Here is a 24,728-nt window from a genome sequence, read left to right on the forward strand (position 1 = left end):
GCCTCTTTTCCTTATGCTAGCCATTGCCTCCAAAATGTCAACAAGGCTATCTTTTACTTATATTTTGCTTTTGCTGATTTCTGACTCAATTCTTTGCTGATTTTGGGCAATCATAGTGTTGTGATGTTTTCACACATCGCCCCATTGAAAATGGGAACCCCCACTTTTTTCTACTTTTTAGGTTAGTTGTAGTGTCTTTAGCTATTAGCCTTTCACTTGGAAAAGATTTAGTATCTTAGGTGGCCAGGAGGTAATCAATTCAAGTCTCTCTCTTTAAGATGAAGTGAGGTCAATCAATTTTCAGGACTTAGGAAATGAATGACTTCATGATGCTCATTTCATTTGATCATCATCATTGGCTTACAAAACCAAAGATGAAGTGCTAAAATTCGGCTAAGGCAAATTGACAAAATTGACATCTTAAGGTCACTTCCTATTGCCTCCCAAATCAGCAAACTTCTTGTTGCCTCCCAAATCAGCGAACTTCTTGTTGCCTCCCAAATCAACGAATTTCCTTTAGTCTCTCAAAACCACAACCTTACCTTGGGCATTTCCTTTGTTTGAAGATGATCAAAACCTTACTAAGCGTTGCAAAGAAGCTATCAAAAGCCTAATCCATGGCAAGCGAAGAGAACAAATGGAGTACCAAGCCAATCAACAAGTGATGAATCACTTCCAATACCCTTGCCAAGGAGCGACATTCATCTTAGTATTTCCTTCGCCTTCCTCAAAGCGAGATCTCCACCTTGCCACTTCCAACACCCTTGTCAAAGAACGAACTTTACCTTAGCACTTGATGCTCCAAAAGTGCGAACTTTACCTTAGCACTTCATGTGATGCTCCAAAAGCGCAAACTTTACCTTGGCATTTTCTTTGGGGTCTTCAAAGCACGAACTTCCAATGCTCAACCAAATGTGCAAACTTCCAATACCTATGCTAAAGTGTGATCCACCACTTACCATTTCCTTTGCCCTCCCAAAACAGCGACCTTCCCACAATCACTTCCTTTGCCTAGTCATATCTGCGATCAAGCATGAGGTCACTATTAATGCCTCCCTAAAAGTCTGGTCAGGCAAGACATGTTCTTGTTTTGGTGAGTTGAATGCTGGTTGGAGAAAGTGCTTAAGATTCTAGAAGTGATTGTTGTCTTAAGATTGGTGAGGTTGCTAAGAACGGAAGGAAGAAGTCATTCTTTTGCCCTATGAGATCCATGAACTTCCTTTGCCACCTGAAACCAATGCAACTTAGGCATGTCTCAGACCTGAAACCTATCCAATCAGATATATAAAAGTGAGAAATCAGACATAAATCAGGCCTGAGACACAAAATCAGACAAATTGATGAAGAATTAAGTCAAAAGAAAGGAAATCAGATGTTTCTATGATCAGAAATTTCATTTCCAGATTTAGGAAGGGTAGTGGGAAGCTTGATTTAGTACTTTTTACAATGTTTCGATTCAAATTATGTTTGTTTCCAGGTTTGATACTGTTGAGTTTCTTACAATACTAGGAACACAAGAAGATGACCATGCATAGTAACCATAGGGTGTGCTCGATTAACCACGGGCAATGATTCACATTATTGTTGCCCTCCCAACCATAGACGATATACTGTTATCATCTCCCCTGAGCACGCAAATTATCTCTCCAATATATATATATATATATATATATATATCCAATATGAACAGTGCATACAACACGATAGTGCTGTAGATAATATCGGGTCTTTACAAATCTGTAGTGCAAAGGCCGACACCATTGTAGCTTCCTTGTCCGCAACATGCATCCGCCATATTCACAAATTCATATGCTGGAGGATCACTGAACAAGCTCATGTTCATTGAATAGTTGTCGGAGAAGGTGAAAACCTGAGCAGAAGATAATATCCACAATGCTGAAGATAATATTGATATGCTTATGTGTCTTGCTGTAGTGAAGACCCGATCTGCATGTATGTCTTCTGATCTGTGTATATTGCTTCCCCCTTATATTTGTGAGAGGAAAGGCGCACTATTTGTATCCATTCGTGGGATACATCCAATGACACGTCTTCATGACAATGTCGGTTGTGATCCCTCATCGTGACCTTTCCAAGGGGTGGCGGGTTTATGAAATAATTGTTTTGTATTAACCACTTAATACAATTTGTTAACCAATAACAAATAGTTAGAACAAATAACATGAATACGATTCCTTATAAATCGTTATATAAATGTGTAAAGCCAAAGGCCATTCACACATTTGTAATTTGCTATGTTGGCCTGAAGGATCTGACCATAGCTATTATTTCAACAGATACAAGGGGGATGAACATGCAAAAGAATGTGAAGAAGGTCAAGACTTCAAAGCATGGAAGGAAGATTGCACTCACAGGCAAGAGGGTGAATCAAGTTATAGAGGACGAGCAAGTAGCAAGGGCAACATAAGGATAGAATCATCAATGTAATGTCCCCTTCTCCTTAGTTCGCAGACATTCACGAGGTTGGCCTATCATTTGACCCTCGTAGGCCAAGGAGTTGATAAGGGGGTCGACTTGGCAGCTACTTATGGCTTCACAATTTATTTTTCATGATTTTATGGTGAGATAATGAGTTCCCACATATGATGTCACTTGTGCACTTTATATTATAATAATATTTTAATATTTCCTAAAGTGCAAATTATTAATTATTTAAGATAAGAGCAATTAAATATTATTTTATTAAATTGGAATCTTCTAGAAGGAGGCCAATTCTTGCATGAAAAAGAATAAATAGGGAAGAAGCCTCATGGGTTGATCATCGGTTATTTGACATCTTCTAGTGTTAAGAATTGTGGAGCTAAGGGTTTCTGCAGATTTGATCATTGGGAACGATACCTCCCTTTGATTGCATAACTGAGGTGGTGAGAGATCCTCCGAAGGGTTGCAGCTGAGAGTGAAGGATATCTCAGTCCTTCATATTTGTGCTTATTGAGATTTCATGGCAGCTTCAGGGGTAGACGACTTTGGAGAATATTCAGCTCATTACTATTTTGGTACCTATGTCCATCAATTCATTTGAGGAGGCAAGGCGATTTCCCTAGGAGTATTTTGGAGGAGATTTGAGGTGGTTGCAGGTTATATTTCAGCTGAAGCAAGTTTATACCAGTCCACCATTTTCCACGATTTTGCTCATATCCCTTGCTTGGGCATCGAAATCTACATGTGATTGAAGCGCTCTCCTTGGGGAAGGACTACGATGATGTTTGGTGATTGAAAGGAGGCTTTGGTGCTGGTAATTACTAGTTATCAACTTGCAGATCCGCAGCAGGGGCGATTTTGGAGAAATATTCATTTTGACTAGAGGAGGGCACAAAGAGGAACGATATTGCTTGCTTCTTCATTCACCAACCTAGGCGCTATATTCCAGGTTCTTTGGCATTAAGTTTCATTGAGTTTTTCAGTTTGTATGTATGCAATTCACGGCTGCCATTTGTACTCAGACATTCTGAAACCATTGTTGAAGCCAAGAGTCTTGGCCATTAGTTTGTCATTTGTAATCAGTCCATTGCTTTCTAATAAAAGGAGTGATAAGGTTGCATTAATTACACATGTTGTTATATAGTTGCATGCCAATTGTTTGTCTAAATGTCAGTCAGCTGTAGGTGAATATTTCTTGCATTTTATTCATGTATTTGCATCAGAAAACACAAAAACAATTGCACAATTATCCTAGAAGGTTATCTTGATGTTTAGTAGTGTTTTGCTATTCATAAGTCGATTACTATTTGAAGATAATGTTACCCAACAAGTCTGAAGTCTAAAATCAGTCATATGCTAAGTCAAAACTGCATAACACGCAAGATTATACAACTGTCCAGAAAACCGCATAACACGCAGGTTATACAGTCTGAAACTAGAACAGTAGGAAATCAGTCAATTAAAGGACAATATTCCCTACACAATTCAGTTATATAACAGCAGGGGATATTACAATCAAACACAAAGCAATACAATACAAGGAGAAAAGATCAAGGAGAGCACAAGAAAACTCCAAGCTTGGGATGAAGGATTTCCACCACATGAAGAGAATAACATTGTACATGGAAGATCAAGCACTCAAGGAAGAAATTTTGCACAATCTTAAATTTCATCTGGAAATCCAAGAATTATTGCCAATACATCCAAGAGATACTTTCAGAAGAGTTAATAAAGTTATGAGATGATGCAATTTGGGAATATCTCCCACCATCATTCAACTCCTCACTACGAGCGCTTGGATAATGTTGAGTATCAAGAGATATGCCTCATTCATTTACAACTTGTGATGAGTTACAAGGATCAACTAGCTGAGGTGGTGCCCAGTCATCATCCAATCACATCATTTCAAGATAAGGCGTCCAAATTTAATGTACCTAACTCATCCATCAAAGAGGATAACTACCATGTGGGCACAAAGTCCGATGCACCTACCCTCATCATCTATTGGTCGAATATTCAGCGAAGGGCATGTGTCCATTTTAATGTAATTTTATCATTGGTCAAGCAATAAATGCATTGTGATGGGTGTAACAAACCCTAATTAAGGTTTCTATCTTTCAATCTTGGCCATTGATGAGGATTTGATCCCAGCCTTCATTGTAATGAGAGCACTATATAAGGCTCCAATTCTTCATTTGTAAAGGTTAATAGTGAATAGTTCAAGAATAGTCAATAGCAGGGAAAAAACAATCAGATAGCAGCTAGATTAGAGTACGACAAAAAAGCAAGGATTGTTGCCAAGATATTGTTGTAAGAAGCATGTAAACTTCATTGAAGGTATGGTGAAATTCATATGTTGATTCAGCAATTTGCATGGTCTCTGCAGTAGAACACAAGTTTACTACTGAGAGGGGGGGAGTGAATCAGTAGTAAATAAAACTTCAATCCTTATCAATATAAATTCTTAAACAACTTAAACTTTTAAAGAGCTTCAATCTAAAAACTGAATGGGATGAAAAGAAATGCACAATAAAGACAATGCACAAGATTTACGAGGAAACCCAAGATGGGAAAACCACGGTGAGAACGCTGCTAGGATCTACTTTCCTAATCCAGCCTCACGATTGAAACTTCAATTACAATGTTTAAGGGCACCAACCCTAAGGAGTCACCAAACCCCTATTCTAAGAGCATCAACTCTTCCAACACCAACTCAACAACCTGAGCAGCAACCCAGTATTCTTAAAGAACCAACGTTTCAAAATCAGAATTCACCTATCTGAGCACCAACTCAGTTCTCTTAGAGCATCAACTTTATGAAAATAATTACAAAATGTTACTGATTTCAATTTTAGTTATCGTCACATTTTACAACAGTAGAAACATAAGAATAAACTTTTGCAATCAGATTGTCTGTACTCTTCAAATAAACAATGCAATGTTGCACATCTGAAATATGGAGACCTGCAAGACTTCTTCAGAATACTGTCATCTTTCACAACAACATTAACCTGAAAATCTGAACTGATCTGAAACTAATCTGAATCTGTTATAATGCTGAAGATGAAATATGTATGTCTTTAAAGAATGTGCTGTCTAAACAATGATGATACTGCTATACCTGGTCCGAAACTTATCACCAGCAAATTGGAATTGCAAACCGTGTTCTTCAGAGATTACCCACTCGTAGTCTTTTGTCTTCTATTGATTCATCATTCATGAGTGTTATGATATTCACTATGAATGATATGCAACATACACTTCTCACTACTTTCCATGTATAGATTTATACTGCAGACATTAAACAATGCTTCTTGTTTTCTTTGTGGGTCAAGCTCATTACGCACACCACCAAAACTTCTTCAAAAAGACATCAGAATATATAAAAACGAACACACAACTAATCCTAACTAAATCAGTTGGCGGTTAAGACACAGTTAATAACAGTTTTCCCACGGTTGTAATTGTTCTAACAGATGTCTTTAATCTCATTCGATACACAACATTCTCATCCTCCTTCATTTTCAGACTTTTGAATTGCATTCTGTGAGTTTGAAGCTTGGCTTTCTTGACCTTTTCATCTCCTTCATAGGCATTTTGTAGTTTGTCCCACATGGCTTGAGCAGAATCACAATGCATGACCTTCACAAATTTAGATTCAGATAATCCACAAAGTATGGCATTCATGGCTTTAGCATTACTTTTGAATGCTCTCTTTTCATCAGGAATGGATGGTGGATTTTGAGGAGGTGTGTAGCCAGTTGACACTAAATTCCAAACATCAAACCCAAGTGACATTAGGTAAGCTCTCATTCTGACACACCAAAAGGCATAATTCGATCCATCGAATAGAGGAGCTCTATTAGTTGCTAATCCTTCAAGAGCACTCATTTTGAGGTTCCAACAGAATCTACCTCCAAGCTTTTAAGCCTGACTAGAAGGTACCTGCTCTGATACCAATTGTTGGTATGTTTGTCGTTGTGCCAAAAGCTCGAGCTGTTAAAGAACGTCACAAACACCAAACTTACCCAGATCCACGGGAGGCGGATAAGACATGTCGCGAACCCCGAAGGAGGTGCTAACCACCAAGTCAACATCTACTTCTCAATTCATTCGCTTTCATGTTGATTAGTTGAATGGCAGAGCGTTGTACATGATTCATGGTGAAACTCCTAATCCATACCACTAGTAGTTTGTTGATTGCAAATTCACCTTGTGTGATCAACTGCAATACATGAATGAGCTTAAGTTCAATTGTTATTCAATCATTGATATGCATTCAATTAATGGTGTCTATGCTTGATAACGGTTTGAAAAACATCTAATTTCCTTAAAAGATTGCACTAAGCTTTGTGGAGTTGTTGCTTTGCATGTCAAAGCAAAGCTTAGTCAAGTTTCAATGGAGATTGTTCAAGGTTCCTACATTCTTAGTCTTCATAAACCCCCATGTCTTTTGCTCTTTTTTTAATTCTCCAAGCAAGTAGTTATATTCTTAGTTCCGGCAATTCAAGTATTCAAATATTCAACGTAAGTCCCCTTGTGATTCCAGCATTATCACATCAAACCATTGAGCTCATCCACACGTCGTGACCTGACATGTAAGAACCTTGGAGTTATCTCAAGTGATCCTTAAGCAAATCTTCAGCATTTGAGAGACTTTGATCAAGAGAGGATAAGATACTTTTGGGTATTTTATTATGTGTTTGCATGTGCCTAAAAAACACATCAACAAATAGCATGAGCTCTTTTGGTGTCATTGGATGATTCAAGTGAAGACTTTCCCCTATCCTAATCATGGCAAATGTTTTGAAAACAATTTTAAACCTTTAGTCATGATCATATGCAAAACACTTAAACTTGAATATTTGGCCATGGTAACTTCAAGCTTGAAAGATGACCTCTTTAATTTTTTGGAATAACTTTTTACTACAGTTATCACCAAAAACTGTATATCACCAATTTTAATATTTATTTTTATTTTAGAGGAACTTTTTACTATGGACATTGCCAAAAAATGTGCCTCAATATCAAGACTTCTTATTTTTATTTTTACTTTTATTTTGGAGGAACTCTTTCCTACGATCATCACCAAAAGGTATGCCTCAATATCAACATTTTATTCTTTTTTTATTTTGCAAGGAACCTTTACTACAATTGTCACCAAAAAGTGTGCCTCAATATCAACACTTTTTATTTTCATTTTTATTTTGGAGTAACCTTTTATGATATATCATCACCAAAAGGTATGCCTCCATATCAACATTTTATTCTTTTTTATTTTGGAACGAATCTTCACTACAATTGTCGCCAAAAAGTGTGCCTCAATATCAACACCTTTATTTTCATTTTTATTTTGGGGGAACTTTTTATGGCATTCATCATCAAAAAGTGCACCTAGAGGAACTTTTCATTACAATTGTCTCGAAAAAGTATGATTTATAGATTTTTTTTAAACTCAAGCATAGTTTTTGAACCTTGGATACCCTTTTTAGAAGATGACAAAGACTTGCAAAAAGTGCACTTCATAGTTTTTACATGCCTTGTGCTAAATCATCCAACGTAAGGTGTGTTTTTTCCTTGCTGACTATGCTGTCCAGGATGTACAATTATTCTCTAAGGTGCAAGTCCCTTTGTGCTGGTTGACTTTTCCAGATGCTGACAACAAACTTACAAACCTATGTGTTATCTCCTCTTGAAATATAAAAAGGCGTTTTGAACAATTTCCTTGTGCTAAATCTTCAAATACTAACTTGGATTATTCATTTTATCTTTTACCCGATGTCTTGATGCTAGCATCAAACTTTCCAAACTGCTTTTTTTAATTTTGGTGTCAACCTTCACGCTAGTTGTTGTGATGGAAAGAGGACAAAGTTTTTCCAAAACTGGCACCTAATTTTTTTTTTTTTTATTTTGTTAATTTTGACAATTCCATTCCTTTCCAATGCCCACACTCCAATCAACATTTGTCAAGAATTTACAACCAGAAACAATCTACAAGCATTTGTTAATTCAAAATACTAGACTTTGACATTACAACATGCAATCTGATTGAAAATGACTGCAACAGACTTCACTAACACAAATGATATATTGTTTACAACGAATGAGTCTCATGTAACGCAATCATTGAGTTTTGGATTGGGTACAACATAAGTAATCTTGGATGCAATACTTTTATAAAATCGAACTTTATTTTCCCTCACATCCAACAATTCTAATCTAAACAGATTCCACAGTGGATTCATATAGCCAATGGCATTTTGTTCAGCAGTTTATCATGGCAATTAAATAAATTATTGTCTAAAGTTTGATTTAAATAAAATTAAAGTGATTTAATTAAGTCACTTTATATTATAATAAAGGGGCCCCCCTTGTGCCATGATGCCTGGTAGACATGAGTGAAGTTGTTTTTAAAAACAACTTAATTGTTTTAAAAAAGGGAGTCTAATGGTAGACATGAGTGAAGTTGTTTTTAAAAACAACTTAATTGTTTTAAAAAAGGGAGTCTAAGGGGGTCGTACATCTTAGGGAGACATAAGGGAATGCAATAAAGTTAATAAGAGGATGATATAAAGTTTAATAAACTTTATTTAAATTTTAAATTAAGTTTTGCAACCCTAAAATCTAATTAGGGTTTGAAGTTATTAAAAAGACATGAGGAGGCTTCATTCATTCATCTTTGGATCATTTTGCAATCAGCTTTTTTGAAATTGAGCTTTGCAACTCATTTCAGCAGCATAGCAGCTCTGAGGAATGAAAACTCCTTGAAGACAAGTGGATTTGGACGATACCCCAATTCACAGAATGAAGAAATTCATTCAGAATTCCTAATTGCACTTCAATTCAGACTTAATTCAGTAGCTTCAGAGAATTATATGCAGATTGGAGAGGGTTTGGAGACTTTAGAAGGCAGCCACTTCATTTCATAAGTCAGCCGTACAATCTCCTTATGCAGTCGTACCACTTGGTAGTCTCCTAAATGCTAAACACAATCGATCCAGCCAATTGAGGACATGAATCTCATGATCAGCATTGCACAACAGTAATTAAGTGATTTATGCAGGATACAGGAATAAATTTCTCCTCCAGATTATTAATTTGATCAGTAGAATCCACCTGGGAGCCAAGCGTGGAAGTTAGTGAAATTCTAGTTTTTGTTTTCTGGTAATTTTGGTAGGATCAAATAAAACCATTTGGGGCCATTTGCAGCAGTTGCAAGCCCATACATGTTTTTCTTCTTCAATTCATCAATAAAATGTTCTCCAGGATGGGCATTGGACTCCTAGTATGCAATTTGTTGTCCCAGTAAATTAGAATTCTTAAAATTGTATTATTGTTCTCAAAATCAGAAGTCTGAATTTAATTACCAGTAAATTATATTCCTTCATTTTATGATTCGAAGTGTTATTTCCTTCGCATCCATTCACAATTAAACTCTTTGCAAGCATTGACATCAAAACACGAGCATAAAACCTCAGAGAAACCAATTCTAAACTTCAATCAGCAGCATCAAAACTCAGAAAAAAATCAGTATAGATTGGTTGGGATCTTTCAAAGTATCAATATAATCCAGTCTAATTCACAAAACCAAAAAAACCTTTATCATCAGTTCATAACTGAAATTAGCAGGTTGAAATTAGTAGGTTCAGGTATGATCCATTTCCAACCCAAACCCTAGTTGGGTGCAGACAAGGGTACAATCAAGGGTCACTATTTCACCTATGGGTTCATCCTGAATGTACCTAGGAGAACCCACATCAAATTTAAAGGCATTTGACAGATTCTACAACAAATTTGTCCATTTTTGTTAAAAAAAAAATAATTTACAAGGTTTGTATTCTATACAAGTTTATGGATTCAACTCATGAATTACCAGGTTTCTTTCTTTCTTTCAAACAGCCCCAACTAGATAGTAAAACAAATGCTCCTAAAGAAATTCAATCTTTTAGGTTTGAGTGAGAGAACACATAGCCCAAGTAAAGAATCATTATTCACAATACAAATCAGCAAGGGTTTAGAAGGTGCCACCTGCACAAGCACAAATCATCTTACTAGAGCCACAAGAAGATGAGAAGGATAGTTGCAAGTATGTTTATCTAAAATAATATTATATTTGTGTAGCATTGGAAACAAGCATGACCGTGAGTTTAGAATAGCATCATCATTATTGCCTTTCATGTGGTGGTAATTTTAGTGTTAAGGTTGAAGGGATGAGTTCATCATTTAATAGAGTGTGCGTGTGCGTGTGTACGTGTGTGTGGCGCGTGCTATGTGTGTGTGTGTGTGTGCATGTGCATGTACACGCGCATGTGTGTGTGTGCATGTGGGCATGTGTGTGTGTGTGTGTGCGTCTGTGTGTGCCCACGCACGCGTGTGTGTGCGTTTGTGTGTGCCCACGCGCGCGTGTGTGTGTGTGCGTCTGTGTGTGCCCACGCGTGCGTGTGTGTATGTGTGCGTGTGTGTAATTTGATCAAATCTGCAAACCAAACCCAAACCAATACCAAGATCAATAACTTTAAAGAATAGTTGAATATAGAGTTGGAGAAAACCCCTTGTATCTTGACACCATAAAAGAATCCTTGGGCTACGTTATGAATATGTAATTTACTAAATCCAGTGTTAAATTGAATCTAAAATGTTGTTTGTGCACAAATTCATGGTCAAACAATGGATAGATATCTTTCTGCCTTATCTTCCTTTGTAGATTTCACCAGTTCTGCAAGTAGATTTTGATAGGTTTGGTTGCTATTTTGTTGGTTGAAGGATTCATGGGACTTGATGATGCTAAAAGAACCTCTAATAGCTTAAATAGCTTAACATATGTTCGTCATCTTGTCTTCCATTTCTTTTCTCGTTCCTCTTCTCCCTTAACCTGCATCTCCTTTTGTCCTTTTTAAAATCTGGTTAGTTTATGATTAGCATAAAGTTAGATAAGATTTTATTGTCTTTGGGTTTCAACAATGACTCTTTCCTCTTTTCAAGATACAAAAATTGATGGATTTTCTCTTGCAGATAAGTTGCGGTACACTCTAAATAAATAACTGCAAACTCACTTTTCTAGGAAACCAACAGCTAATTGTAAAGAAACAGATTCATAAACCTTTGGGTTTACTAAGCAGCCTTAATGGGTTTCACGAGCCCTCGAGAGTGCTTTTCCCTTTTACAAGAACAAATCATTCCACTAGTTGGAATGTCAAACCATGCATCAACATAAGATCAATAAGAAAAGTTACACAATCTAGAAGCACAAAATGAGAACAGCACTGATGTATAAATGAGTTTTCATTTTTTAGGAATATAAAAACAAAAAATGAGGAAACAATGAAGAAATTGTTGTAAATATAAAGATATTTGAAAGCATAGGTAACTAGAAGCTTCTTAGTATGTGATGATATTATTCCAAACATTAAAAAAGACGGCAATGCTAGAAAGGTGTGAACCAATTACACATTGCACAAGACAGAAAACACATCAAGACTTGTGCACAAGAATGATAACCAGTCAAAGTGAGAATGAGAGAGAAATCTGTCTCCTACCATTTGAGAAAGTTAATGCATAGGATCAATTACATAGAGATTATGTTTGAAAGGCTGATAATATAGAGAGTTTTTCAATTACATTAAAAAGTCTTCCAAATTCACTAAAAATATTCAAGATAACAGTGAAAGTAAAAGACGTGATGAAGTTTGAAACATTGGTAGAATTGCTCATACAAGAAGAATGGATTAATGGAACTGATAATGAGAATAAGGTGAAAGCAATTGAATCAAGAAAGAGAAAGAAAAAGGTAAACAAAATATTGAAAAGAAACATGAAAGTACATCTATTGTGTAATATCATAAACATGAAACAGGATTCTGATTACAAAAACAAGTGATATAATTCATCAAATTCAGGAAGGTTCAGCTTAAGGAATATTAGTTGCATTTTACTTGTGTAACAGGAAAGGATTCTCAGAGATTACACTATAAATGTGGATCAACAGAGAGGATTTCTTTAGCACTAAATATGGAAAAGTATTGTAGTGGAAGATGCCAATCTAACAGTGGTACTATCATTGACTACATCTTTCCAATGATTACTAGGGAAAGTGTTGCAACAATAATCATCTTTGGATGATGAATATGTACAGATATACTCGAAGTTGTAAGTCAGTGGAGTAAACTTGAGAACGGTCTAAGTTAAGATAACATTCATGGGGGTTATAATGCTACACGGTTAGCAATGTATATACAATACATAGAAGCTCCTCACTATTAATACATATTTCTCTCATGTAAACCTGTGCTTAATGTTAAGAATTTTGTTTATTAGTTTTTGCAAATATTCTTTCATATTCCAAGAAGCCATAACAACAATGGATGGAAAAGTGAATCTCTAAAAGGAAAAGAAACATCAATTATTAGAAAATAGTGAAAGTCTTTTAAGAGATGACACTATGGGGACTACGCAAGAATATCATAAATATAGCCAGGCATTTCAAAGATTTTTCCTTTAAGGTAAACTCACTTTTTGTATGTTTTTTAACCTCATGCATCTCCGTCACCAATGCTAAATAGTATGAACACCAACACACCACTAACCCTGAAGGCTACACAAACTATGTACAAATGATTATTTTAGCAAGAAAAACATTTGCCTTAATAAGAAAAACATTTTAATTTCAACTCGCCTGCTAGAAATACTCACAAAACAAGCTGAGGTGTATGAAAAATTGAAATCAACAAAACATGAACAGCAAGAAAGCAATTCATCAACTAAACAAGATGGAAATTAAAAATTGATTACCATTTATAATTCACCAACTGATGGCAGACATAAGAAGAAAAAATTTCATTTCTGGACAACCGTAATTACCATTCTTGTCTATTCAGAACATTTTTTAACTAGACTTAAGAATAACAGATAAGTAAATACCAAAGTCGAGAATAGCTAATTTTCCATCTGGAGTCCGAATCATGTTTCCAGGATGTGGATCAGCATGAAAAAGCCCAGTATCAAGCAGCTGTATCATTTAACTATCACAAGTTACAATCTATGAAATGTATGCTCCATAGAAAATAAATTCAACATAAACAAAGAGAATACTTGTAACACTTTTAATAAAATAACGAAGAAAAAACATTGCAAGCAAGAAGAACAAACAATGACATTTTAGAAATCAAAGCAAAATCTTATATCCAGAATATTCTTCAGGGTTTAATGCACAAGATGAACAGGGTATTGTTCCAAATGTTATCGTCCTCTCAGTAAATTTGAGGGATACTATCAAATTTCCTACAACATGTTTGTCACGGTGTTTCCAAAGTCTTCCTGATGTTTTGTCAAACTTTGTCTTTATTCGCTTCTACGATTGTCAGATTTTCATGCTTATCTAGCAAACATGGATGCAAATTGCTCCATCCCCTTTTCTTTTTTCATAAAATTTTCCAACCTGTTCTCTACCAGAACTAACAGAACCTTTTGTACTATATGCTTGCTATGTATTTTGTCAGAATTTTGTGTTTTGATTTACCTCTTGCACCAAGTGAACGTGGATGCTACCCCTAGGAATCCAACTAAAAAAACTATACAATACATTTTGTTGGGATTGTAATTACTCCTTGCTGTAATGTCCCCTTCCTAAGTGTTTACTGCTATATCTGATAAATTAAATATAGAAAGTAACAATAAAGATGACACTGCATACCAGATACATGAGTAAAATATATCTGTATTCGCACATGAAATTATTATAGAGAAGAAGACAAAAGATGGTCAGCCAAGGATTACAATTGATCCAACTCTATCATACTACCTTCCTTGACGTACACAATATATTTAAAGGACCCGACGGTTGCCAAGAGGAACACAACCATCAACTGACACTTATAAGTATCCGTTGTGACCGTTTCACACATCGCCCCATTGCAAATGGGGACCCCTTCTTTTTGCTTTCTAGGGTTTGTCTTTTTAGGTCTTTTAGGGTTTTGTCTGTTAGCCTTTGCAAGATGAGTGCTGTCGGGGAGATCAATAGGATGGCAGGTCCTGCTGGAGTGAAGTCCTGATCCTGAAATTTGGCTAAGTCTGGAAACTGAAAAACCTCCAAAAACTAGATTTTGCAATATGGCTCCTGGAGGTCTGAAACCACTCTCAAACATCCTGAAAGTATATATGGAATATAACTTAAAGTATAAGTCACTTATATTTAAATGTTATATTCCATAAAATTATCCTGTCGGAAAGTTCAAAAAAGTCAAATTTCGCTCCTGACCCTCTCAGGAGGTCCAAAGTGAATCTCGCTCCTGACCCTTCTTGAGGGTCTAGGGCAAAAATCAATCTAGGACTCATTTCTTGCCTTATTTGACCAAATGTTGACTTGCAAGGCATTTTGAAAGGAAAATTGGAAATATTTGAAAACTTTGAAATGATGAATTTTTTTCCAAGATTAGAAATTTCGCTCCTGACCCTTGCTGAGGGTCCAGAGCGAAATTCATTGTAGATTTCGTTTGCCAACTCGCTTGAATTTGAAACCTTGTTCCTGGCCTTGAAAATGATCTTACCTTGCCCTGTGAAGTGGTTTGAAACTAAAAGATTGAGCAATTTAGCCTAGATTGTAAATTTCGCTCCTGACCCTTGCTGAAGGTCCAGGGCGAAAATGTTGTTCAAGTTTATTTCTCGCTAATTTTGGCTAACTTGTTTTGTGCAGGGTTTCCCGGAGAGAAGATTGGACGTTACTGGATGCATTTGAAAGTTTGAAGGTTTGAAAAATGGTGAATTTTGGGCAACAAAGAGAAAATCGCCCCTAACCCTCTCTGAAGGCCCAGAGCGAAATTCTCAAAAGTACATTTTTCTTGCAAGGTCAAAGCAATTTTTATGGTTGGAATGAATGCGTAGAGGTATGTTTTACCCATTGAAGAAAATTTGGAGGGCTAACAAAAGATGGATAAGCTTGAATTTGCAAAATCGCTCCTAACCCTCTCTGAGGGCCCAGGGTGAAAAACCTAATATCCAACCTTTTTCTCCAAAATTGAGCAAAGCTAAGCCTAGGCACAAGTTAGAAATGGTGTTTGAAATGCCTTGAAGTGGAATTGAGATGCTAAGAGTGCAAATTTTGATGACAATGGGAAAAATCGCTCCTGACCCTCTCTGAAGGTCCAGGGCGAAATTTCCAAGTATGCCCATTTTCCTTGCATTTCGAGATGATATTTTTGTTCTCAAGACTCAGTAGGGAGTGAAGTATGATGTTCTACGCCTTAAGAGTAATTTGAAGTTGGAATGATCAAGAATTTGTGCAAAAGACTCAAAATCGCTCCTGACCCTCACTGAAGGCCCAGGGCGAAATTTGCAAAACCAACAACTTCCCTTCAAAATTGCGCTAAGGCAAGGTTGTGCTAAGGTGGAAAGGTCCTCCAAAACGTGATGAACAAGGATTTACCTCCAGAGCTTGATGATCCTAGCCTAATTTGCAAAAGTCGCTCCTGACCCTTACTGAGGGCCCAGGGCGAAAATCTTTGAAGCCCCTATTTCGCATTGCAAAAGCAAATCAAGCATGCATGGAACGAGTAAAGGAGATCATTGCTTACCCCACAAGGAGAATTGAAAATTAAAAGATGAAGGATTCAGAGCAAAATTGAAAAATCGCTCCTGACCCTCACCAAGGGTCCAGGGCGAAAAAGTCCTAATAGTACTATCCTCCTAGAGATCAAATGAAATCAAACTCAAAACTCCAGTTAAAAATGCCATTTAAATGTCTAGATGAAGTTTTGGGCGAAAAAAGGGAGGTATGCAAGGTCTAGATTGAAAAATCGCTCTTGACCCTCACCAAGGGTCCAAGGCGAAATTGGTGATATCCTTCATTTTTATATTGTTTGAGCGTTGATATTCTTAAAATTCACCAAATTTGCTCACTTCAAAGCCTTTGGAAGATTAAATCAAATTCACATTAAATTAAAGGCATTTCAATTTAATAAATTAATTTTGTACCTTGAAATAATCAAAATAAACATCTTAGAGGTATTAAAATTAATTTAAATAATTAAAAGATTAAAGGTTGAGCGCACAAGGCATTATTTTGTCTTTATTTATCAAGTCGGCCTTCTTCTTGGTGGGTTTTTTATTTTATTTTAAGGCTTAATTGCTAAGTCGGCCTCAACAAGAATCAAGGTAAGCGCTCTATATAATGGGAGAAGTTCTTTAGCAAATTCAAATAATTCTTGCATTATCTCTCATGCGAACTTGAAGAGCATATTTTGAGGAGCGAAATCCAGAAGATTGAAGGAGAAATTAAGCAAGTTCGAAGGTGAATTTCCAGATTTTGGAGAAGCTAGTGGAAGGTGAAGCTCTTTTGAAGGCTAAAGGAGGCGTACTTCATCCAAGGGAGGACTATAAATCTTGCCCAACAAAATCCGGTCTTCTTCCTTCATTTTTCAAGGTTTTGTAGTTAAGTACTCAAGAGAAGGCTTTGATCTACACTTTGCCTAGCGAAATCTATTTTTTTTACATCATTTCTTAGAGTTTAAAACTCAAGAGGAGCTATGGCGAAATCATCTTAACACCATTGTTGAAGATTTGAATTTTGAACATTTGTTTTGAAAAATCTAAGTATTGCATGGTTAATTAGGAAATGATAACTCAAGATTTATCATGAAGTTTCCTAATTAAAATCTTAAATCTTCCTTTTAAGTTTAATTTCTAGACTTCAAGATATATTACTAATTTTGAAATGTTGTGTAGGTATCAAGCTGGCGATTCCAAAGCCCGGAGGATCTACAAGTCGGCAGGTTCTCATCAAGGACGATCAAGCAAGGATAAGGGCGACCTCCTCCAGTCTAGCATCGACAAGGATGGCCTTCTTCGATCCGGCATCATCAGGAATGACTTCTTCCAATCCAGCATTCCAAGGCAAGGTACATCAATCATCCTGTACATCAAAGACAAAGGAAGTTAGAGCAAGGGTTCGTTGAAGAAGCAGATAGTTCCAAAAGAGTTAATTAAAGCTAGCTTCTTAGCAACATCAAATTGGCATCAACCAAGTGTCAGATGAGTCGGCATCCTAGTCATCATTCCTCCAGTCGGATTGATCCACCTCAGCATGTCCAGATTCGATGTACCTAACTCATGGGAGATGGCACAAACTTCGATGTACCTACCCCAGCTATCCATTGGTGGAATTTTCTAAAGAAGACATGTGTCCTAAAGATATAATTTTATCATTGGTCAAGCATTAAATGTTATGTAATGGTTGTAACAAACCCTAATTAGGGTTTTCATTATTGAATCTTGGCCATTGATCTCAAATTGATCTTAGCCATCGAATTGTATTATGGACACTATATAAGTCCCAGCTCTTCATTTGTAAAGGATATAATAGAAGGCAGTTAATAGAAGACAGATAGAGAGTAGTTAGAAGGTGATTAGCTAGTTGATAGAATAGCAATTAGAGTAGAGTAGAGAGAGAAGGCAAAGATTGTTGCCAAGATGTTGTTGTAAGAGACTTGTAAAACTTCATTGAAGAAATGGTGAAATTTATGGGTCGATTTGACAATTTGCATGGTCTCTATACTTCTCATATTTGATTTCATGTTATTAGATGAGTGGATGAAATATGCTTGATTGATGGTGAAATTCGTATATCCATACTACTAGCAGTTTGTTGATTACAGACTTGCCTTGTGTAGTCAACTGGAATCATTCAGCTTAAGCTTAACTTCAATTGTCGCTTCTTCATTGATATGCACCAGCCTGATGGTGTCTATGCCTGCAGTGATGATTTGAACATCATAAAGCTTTCCTTCGAAGATCGCACTAACCTTGTGGAGATGGTCCTGGGATGTCAAAACAAGACTTAGTTAGAATTTCATCAAAGATCATTCATTGCTCTTACATTCTTAGTGTTAGGATTAGATCCTTTCCTTGCCCTCGTCTTTTTTCCTTTTTTTCAAATCAAAGCTAGCAAAAGCCTGTGTTCCAGCAATATTCAAAGCAAATCAGACGTTCAATCATCAAGTGTAAGTCCCCTTGTGATTCCAGCAAATCACGTCATACCACACAGAGCTTATCCACACGTAGAGATCCTACAACGAAGAACCTTGAAGTCATCCCGATTGATCCTTTTCGCAATATCTTCAGCATTCAGAGACTTTATTCAAGAGAGGATAAGGTACCCTTTAGGTATTTTATTCTGTGTTTGATAGTGTACAAAATACACGTTAACAGTATCCAAGAGTGACAACAACTTAAGTTGGACAATTAATACATTGCCGGATAACCAATATTATCAAACATAACAATAGGCATTGTACGCTGACTACACTAAGCACACTGCATGGTGGAATATTAGCCTATTCAACAGGTTCCCTTAGGCTAATAAGTTAGGCTTACGGAGCTCATGATGACAATTTGATCCAGCAATTGGTGGTGACAGGTTTTCTAATGATCTCGGGTGGTTGAGAAATGCATAACGCCCTATTTAGGAGTAGTTTTGGTTAGTTTTCTCATACTTAATACTTTTAGTAAGTCAGTCTAGGCACCCAATAACCTATTTGTTAGTGCTACTATTTTTAGTTTTGTCAATGGATGTAGTTATCTTGATATTTGATATGTCCAATGCTTTTAATTTTAATAATCATAAATTATAAAGTTATAAAGTTAAATTAAGTCTAAGCCTAAACTAGACCTCATGAAGAGCATAGTGCCAAAATTAGAAGCTATGGAACCACTAACTCAGTTTGGCCAAGCATGTAATGTCCCCTTTCTAGGTGACAGGAGAAGAGTAGTGGGATGATCTATTATTTGGATCCCGTAGGCTGGCAGTGGTGGATAGAGACTCACACAGGGTATTCAATATCGGGAGTTGGTGTTTCAGGCAGTTTGTGGGCCGTTGGGAGCAGTTCCTTGATTTTAGGGAGATTCCCTACTTTTTAGGAGGTTGTGGCAGTTTCCATATTTGAGGTTCCACGGGACCATACCATGGTTTCAGTTTCAGGAAGATTGGGTGTGTTTCCTAGTTTCTAGGAGCATCCCTAGATTTTAGGGATGGGACTGCCAGTTGGCCCATCTTGTCTAGCATTAGTCACAAACAAGTGACAAAGTCAGATTCATGCTTGGTTGGTTATTTGGGCTATTATTGGATATATGGACATATTTTAATATATTTAAATATTTCCTAAGTTAGCGATTAAATAAATTAAAATAAGGCTATGTATATAGCCATTTCGGAGTAATAAGGGGTTTTTGGCTTCATCTGGTATGATATGCCTATGTGTTATAGCTCGTTGGAAAGGTCTTGAACTTTGCTACATGATTCTCACCTCCTCCCGCAGTCTTTTTGGATGCTTGAAGCTATTTATTTGCAATAAAGTGATATTTTTCTATAGTTTGACGCCATAATTGGGAAAGTGTCACTTTAATTATAAAGCGCAAGCTTTATTATTCTTTAGGGTTCGATTTGCAAAGGGAAAGGAGTTATAAGGAGATGAAAACCTAATTGATAGCATCTTTGATCATTTTGAAACTTGCGAATTTGGGAATTGCTCTAGAAGAGTGATTTTGGTCTGGGACGCAAACCCTAGGTCTAAGCTTGCTGGGACGTAGCCCTCAGCAGGAGTTGACAGTGTATTTATCCAAGATTGCATAGAGATTCTCAGAGGTAGAAGACACATCTTCTTGATCCTGAAGATTCAGCGTGCATATTGGGGGTTTCAACAGGGTGTCTAGTCTATTTCAGCTGGCACGTGATTTGCAGCAACTTCCACGCCTCCTTTGCAACCACGCCTTGTTTGCATGTTGGATTGAAGGGTTGTATTCAGCTTATTTGGTCTTCCTTGTTTATTGCCAGTAGTATTCCTCCATCTAGCATCAATCCAGATTGAGAACAGCTCTAAATAAATGTATGGATTCTTGCTGAATACAAAACTAGGTTATTTGCCTGGTATGATTTGCAGTATTTTCAGATTGCTTAAGTGTTCTTACATATGAACATTGTTTACTGTTTTATTTCACAATTGTTGCTATTTATCAGTTACTTTACTTATTATAACATCAAAACCCAAAAAGAAACAATCCCTTTCTGCAACTTTTGTCTATTCTATAAGATCACCGGAAAATTACAAAATATAGTATGTTTAATTAAGAATTTACAGCAGCAACAGCAAAAGGATCCATTGGGATCTTTCAAAGCATTCAAAGGCTACTAAGTATCACATATTGCAAGATAATTTAGTAATGATCTCAAATGTGAGAAACTACATGAAGAGAAAGTAGATGACTCACTTGAGATAGCTCGTCACTAGAACAATCTTAACAAACCTGAAAGGCTTCAATTAAGCCAAACTTGGGGTCCTTTGATCAATAGTTGTTCTACCAAAACCTACTGAGGGTTTTGCCTATCTTTTATTTTATCTTTCCTTCTAATTATGAAGCAATGTAGACGTGGGTCCATTAATGGTAATATTTAATTAATTGTTGAAGTTCTCGATTTTTATGGTTTTACTATTTTATTTAATGAGCTAAATAATGTTAGTAGGTTTTTATTTTTCTTATGTTGGCGAATATTTGTTTTTCCTACACACATTATTAAGCTTGCTTAGATTATATTGAGGACACGTCATAATCCTTCAATTACATGTGCCACTCACACCCACCTTTAGGTAGTTGAGTCTCACACCCTCTTTTGAATTTATTAGCCACCTCAAATAACCATTTGTTTGTCCTTACCTAAGTTGGCATAACCATATAATCTAGCATTAACTAACTAGGTAAAACTTCCACCTATTTTGGGCAGATAGTAGTTATTACTCCCCTTGGAATTATTTGCTCCTACTTTGCTATATAAACAGCCCTCACCTCTCCCTATGCTAAGTTCACTAGTTCACTTGATTATGAGTGTTAATTTATTCCTAAGGGAGTGTTGAGTTTTGTTCATCTCTAGATTCTTGTCTTGCTTTCCTTCAATAATTTTGATCTTGGGTGGCTTCACAACTAAATCTAACAAGGTATCAGAGCTAGTTGTGACTTGTAGGTTAGCAACTTTTTAGGAAATTTAGAGTCATTTTGTTCTTAAGAGCAAAGTATGATCTTCTTTTGCATCCAATGATGACCTAGAGAATTAGAAACAGTTGAAAGAAGTTCAGTTTCTGGGGGATTTCCTATCTCTTGCTTTTCAGTGCAGGTATTTTGGAGCTTACTGGAACAAAACTGAACTCACCATTGAATTCACAGCATTCAAGAAAGTCAAAATCGCCTTTTATTTCATCCAAATCTGTAATGTCCCTTGTGATATCTTCTCTAATTTTGCAATTTATTGAGTTAATTATGCTTATAGTTTTTATGGAAATGTATAATGGAAATATTACTACATAAGCCTTATATCAGGAGTACTCCAATCGGATAAGCAAAGTGAATGTGAAGTATTCTAATAGACAGTAATTTCTGATACAAATTTCTAAATATTGCTCCAAGTGAAATATAGATTCCAATTAAGAAGATGGACTGTGATTATGTCTCATACAAGAGATCCAGTGAGTCTTTATGCTGCACTTGATTTACAGTCAGTATAAGAAAGAGTATAATCTCTGATCCCTTACTAATTTGATCACTATTTCTGAATGGTGAATTAGGACCATGCAATTGGATGACTATGGATTGGGTATGGTAGACTTTGACTTCTGATTCTGATCACTATTCTTGATAAGTCTCTTTGTAAGCTTGTGATGACTAAGGATTCTATGGATTGGGTATAGTAGACTTTGAGTTCTGATTCTGATTGCTATTCTTGATAAGTCTCATTGTAAGCTTGCCATGACTTGATGCCTTCTCTGTTTAGTTTACTCTATACAAATGCATTCTTGGCCTTGCTACAGATGGGTGAATACCACCTTGACTCGGCTGCTTGTTCTTAATGAGTTCTCCAAATCTGGAATGAATATACAAAAGCCAAACTACACGCTTTCTTGAGAATCCACAGTCCTCTCCTTATGTCCCTCGAATGGGCATGATGTGAGGAGTTGTATCTCCCACAACCATTTCTTTTGCAAACAATGTAATTAATTATGCCCCTTCCCTTAATCAGTCTTATTCTTAACAACATCGTTTAATTGAACTATTTACTCTCTTCTTGGACAGTGATAGGTTTGTTACTAACTAATTAATGCATAAGACATCCTAGCTTGCGATGCCTTTGGACTATGATATTTCCCTTGCTCAATTGGCTTTAGAGATCAGATGGGGTTATTACGGTCTCCCCTGCTTGGAATTCTTAGATTGTTTCTTTTGTTTAAGGCTTGGTAGTCCATGCACTTTTGGAGACTTCCATCCTTTTTCTTTACCAACATCATTGAAGATGCAAATGGTTTTGAGCTAGGCCTTATATGTCTCATTTCAGGTAATTCCTCGATAGATTTCTCAATTTCATCCATGAACTTCTTGGGGTGCCGGTATGATGTTGTGATGATAGGTTTTGCACCCTCTTCTAACTCAATAGTGTGTTCAAATCCTTTGGTTGGTGGCCTCCCTGGTGGTATGTCCCCAAAAACTATACTATGCCTATCCAAAATCGGTTCTAAGTCATCATGATAATACTTAGGCTTGTTGCTCAAAAATTTGGAGGAAATAAGACACTGTACGGCCCAAGCAATATCTCCATGCCTAAATATGCTCTCCATCCTCTTGGCTGATACAACTCAAGGAGCTTCATCGAATAGTCCCCTAAATACCACTTTATTGCCCTCTACCTTGAACATGAATTCCATTGTTTGAAAACTTCACAACATAAAAAATAACAAGTATAGCATTTGTATCACCCAGCTTCACAACATAAAAATCATCAATGACTGTATAGTCATCAATTGTAATTTTCAATTTTGGTACTTTTGTTGTACATTTTACAAAAAGACTGTACATAAAAAAAATTATTGTTATAAGAAGGATATTGATGAACAGAAACATCTTTTTAAGAGAAACAATATTGATCTACCTTCTAGAATGTCTGAGTCAGCTTCTTCCCATTCAAAATAGTCAAAATCTACTAAGGAAAAAGTTCATGCAGGACTTGCTTCTGAATCAACTAAAAAAAGATAAATCTCTTTTGTGCTTCTATGGTTGTTGAATCATGGAGATGGCTCCTAGATTCTTGAGCTTCTCACCATACAACTTCTACATAGTCTATGTTCTCTTCTTTTGAGCCTTGTGTTATGCTATCTTCCCACCCTAAAGCGGACTTTCTTGCCTCCTTTGACCTCTTTCATGGGCGGACTTTTTAGGCATCTCCATTGGGCGGACTTTTTAGCTCTCTCCATAGGGCGGACTTTCTATCCCTCTCCACAGGGCGGACTTTGTGAGACCACAACTTGGGCGGACTTTCAAGAGATCACCATCATGGCGGAGTTTGAGACACATGCTTCAAGGGCGGACTTTCATAGACATCCATTCATCATCACCTTGGGCGGAGTTTGGAGAGATCATCAAGGCGGACTTTGAAGACTACCTCCAAGGCGGACTTTTGGAGGTATGTAACTTGGGCGGACTTTCTACCTTATGCTCCAAGGCGGACTTTGGAGAGACCAAGAAGGCGGACTTTTGGAAGCTCAAGACTATCAACAAAGCGGACTTTGTGGGCATCTCCATAATCATGCTTGGACTTTTGGAAGACTTGGAACTCAACCATGAAGAGGGCGGACTTTTCTTGTTTGCAAGTACTACCAAAGAGGACTTTTTACCTCTCTCCATAGGGCGGACTTTTCAGCTTCTTGCCATAACACTCACCATCAATCCATGATTAGCCAGACTTGGAAAATATTTGGAACATTTCAAGATTTCACAATTTCTTCAATTTTAACCAGATTGACTTGAAATTTGAAATCCATACTCAGGCAAACCATCTGAAGTGTCATGACCCCCTAAAATGTAGGAACTTAGCTTTTTGGGTCAAAACTTGAAAATTTTCGATAGCTTTCGATGCATGCCAATGCCACCAGTGCAAACCCTAGGTCCCCATTCCGAAAAAGCAAAAAGAAGACATCCCTAAAAATAGGGAAAACTTTCTAAAAATAGCCATACCGGGGATTGGGCTAAAAATGCCAAAAACGAAACTTCCTAAAAAATAGGAAAAAAGAAAAAAAAGCAAGCTTTCTAAAAATAGAAAGTTGTCCAAATTCGTTCAAATCAATTGCATTCTTTGTCCTTTGGCCTTTCTAGGCACTTTGACGGTGTCCGGACTCTGTTTTCACTTGGCTTGCACAAACTGACTTTCAATCTCTGGGACTCAAACCGTTCAAAACTAGACAAAACCCAGCAGAACTAAGGCGGAA

General features: G+C 36.7%; 1 protein-coding gene across 2 annotated transcripts in view; it reads right to left on the reverse strand.

Annotated features, from left to right (window-relative positions):
- LOC131027392 (uncharacterized) overlaps positions 1-24,728 on the reverse strand; it is a 197,294-nt gene that overhangs the window by 84,556 nt on the left and 88,010 nt on the right. For both annotated transcript variants that reach the window (XM_057957431.2, XM_057957432.2), the window contains exon 9: positions 13,360-13,447. In XM_057957431.2, the coding sequence (XP_057813414.2) occupies positions 13,360-13,447 (88 nt within the window). The remainder of the gene's footprint in view (positions 1-13,359; positions 13,448-24,728) is intronic.

This window comes from Cryptomeria japonica, chromosome 1 (genome assembly GCF_030272615.1).
Source record: "Cryptomeria japonica chromosome 1, Sugi_1.0, whole genome shotgun sequence".
NCBI classification, from domain to species: domain Eukaryota; kingdom Viridiplantae; phylum Streptophyta; class Pinopsida; order Cupressales; family Cupressaceae; genus Cryptomeria; species Cryptomeria japonica.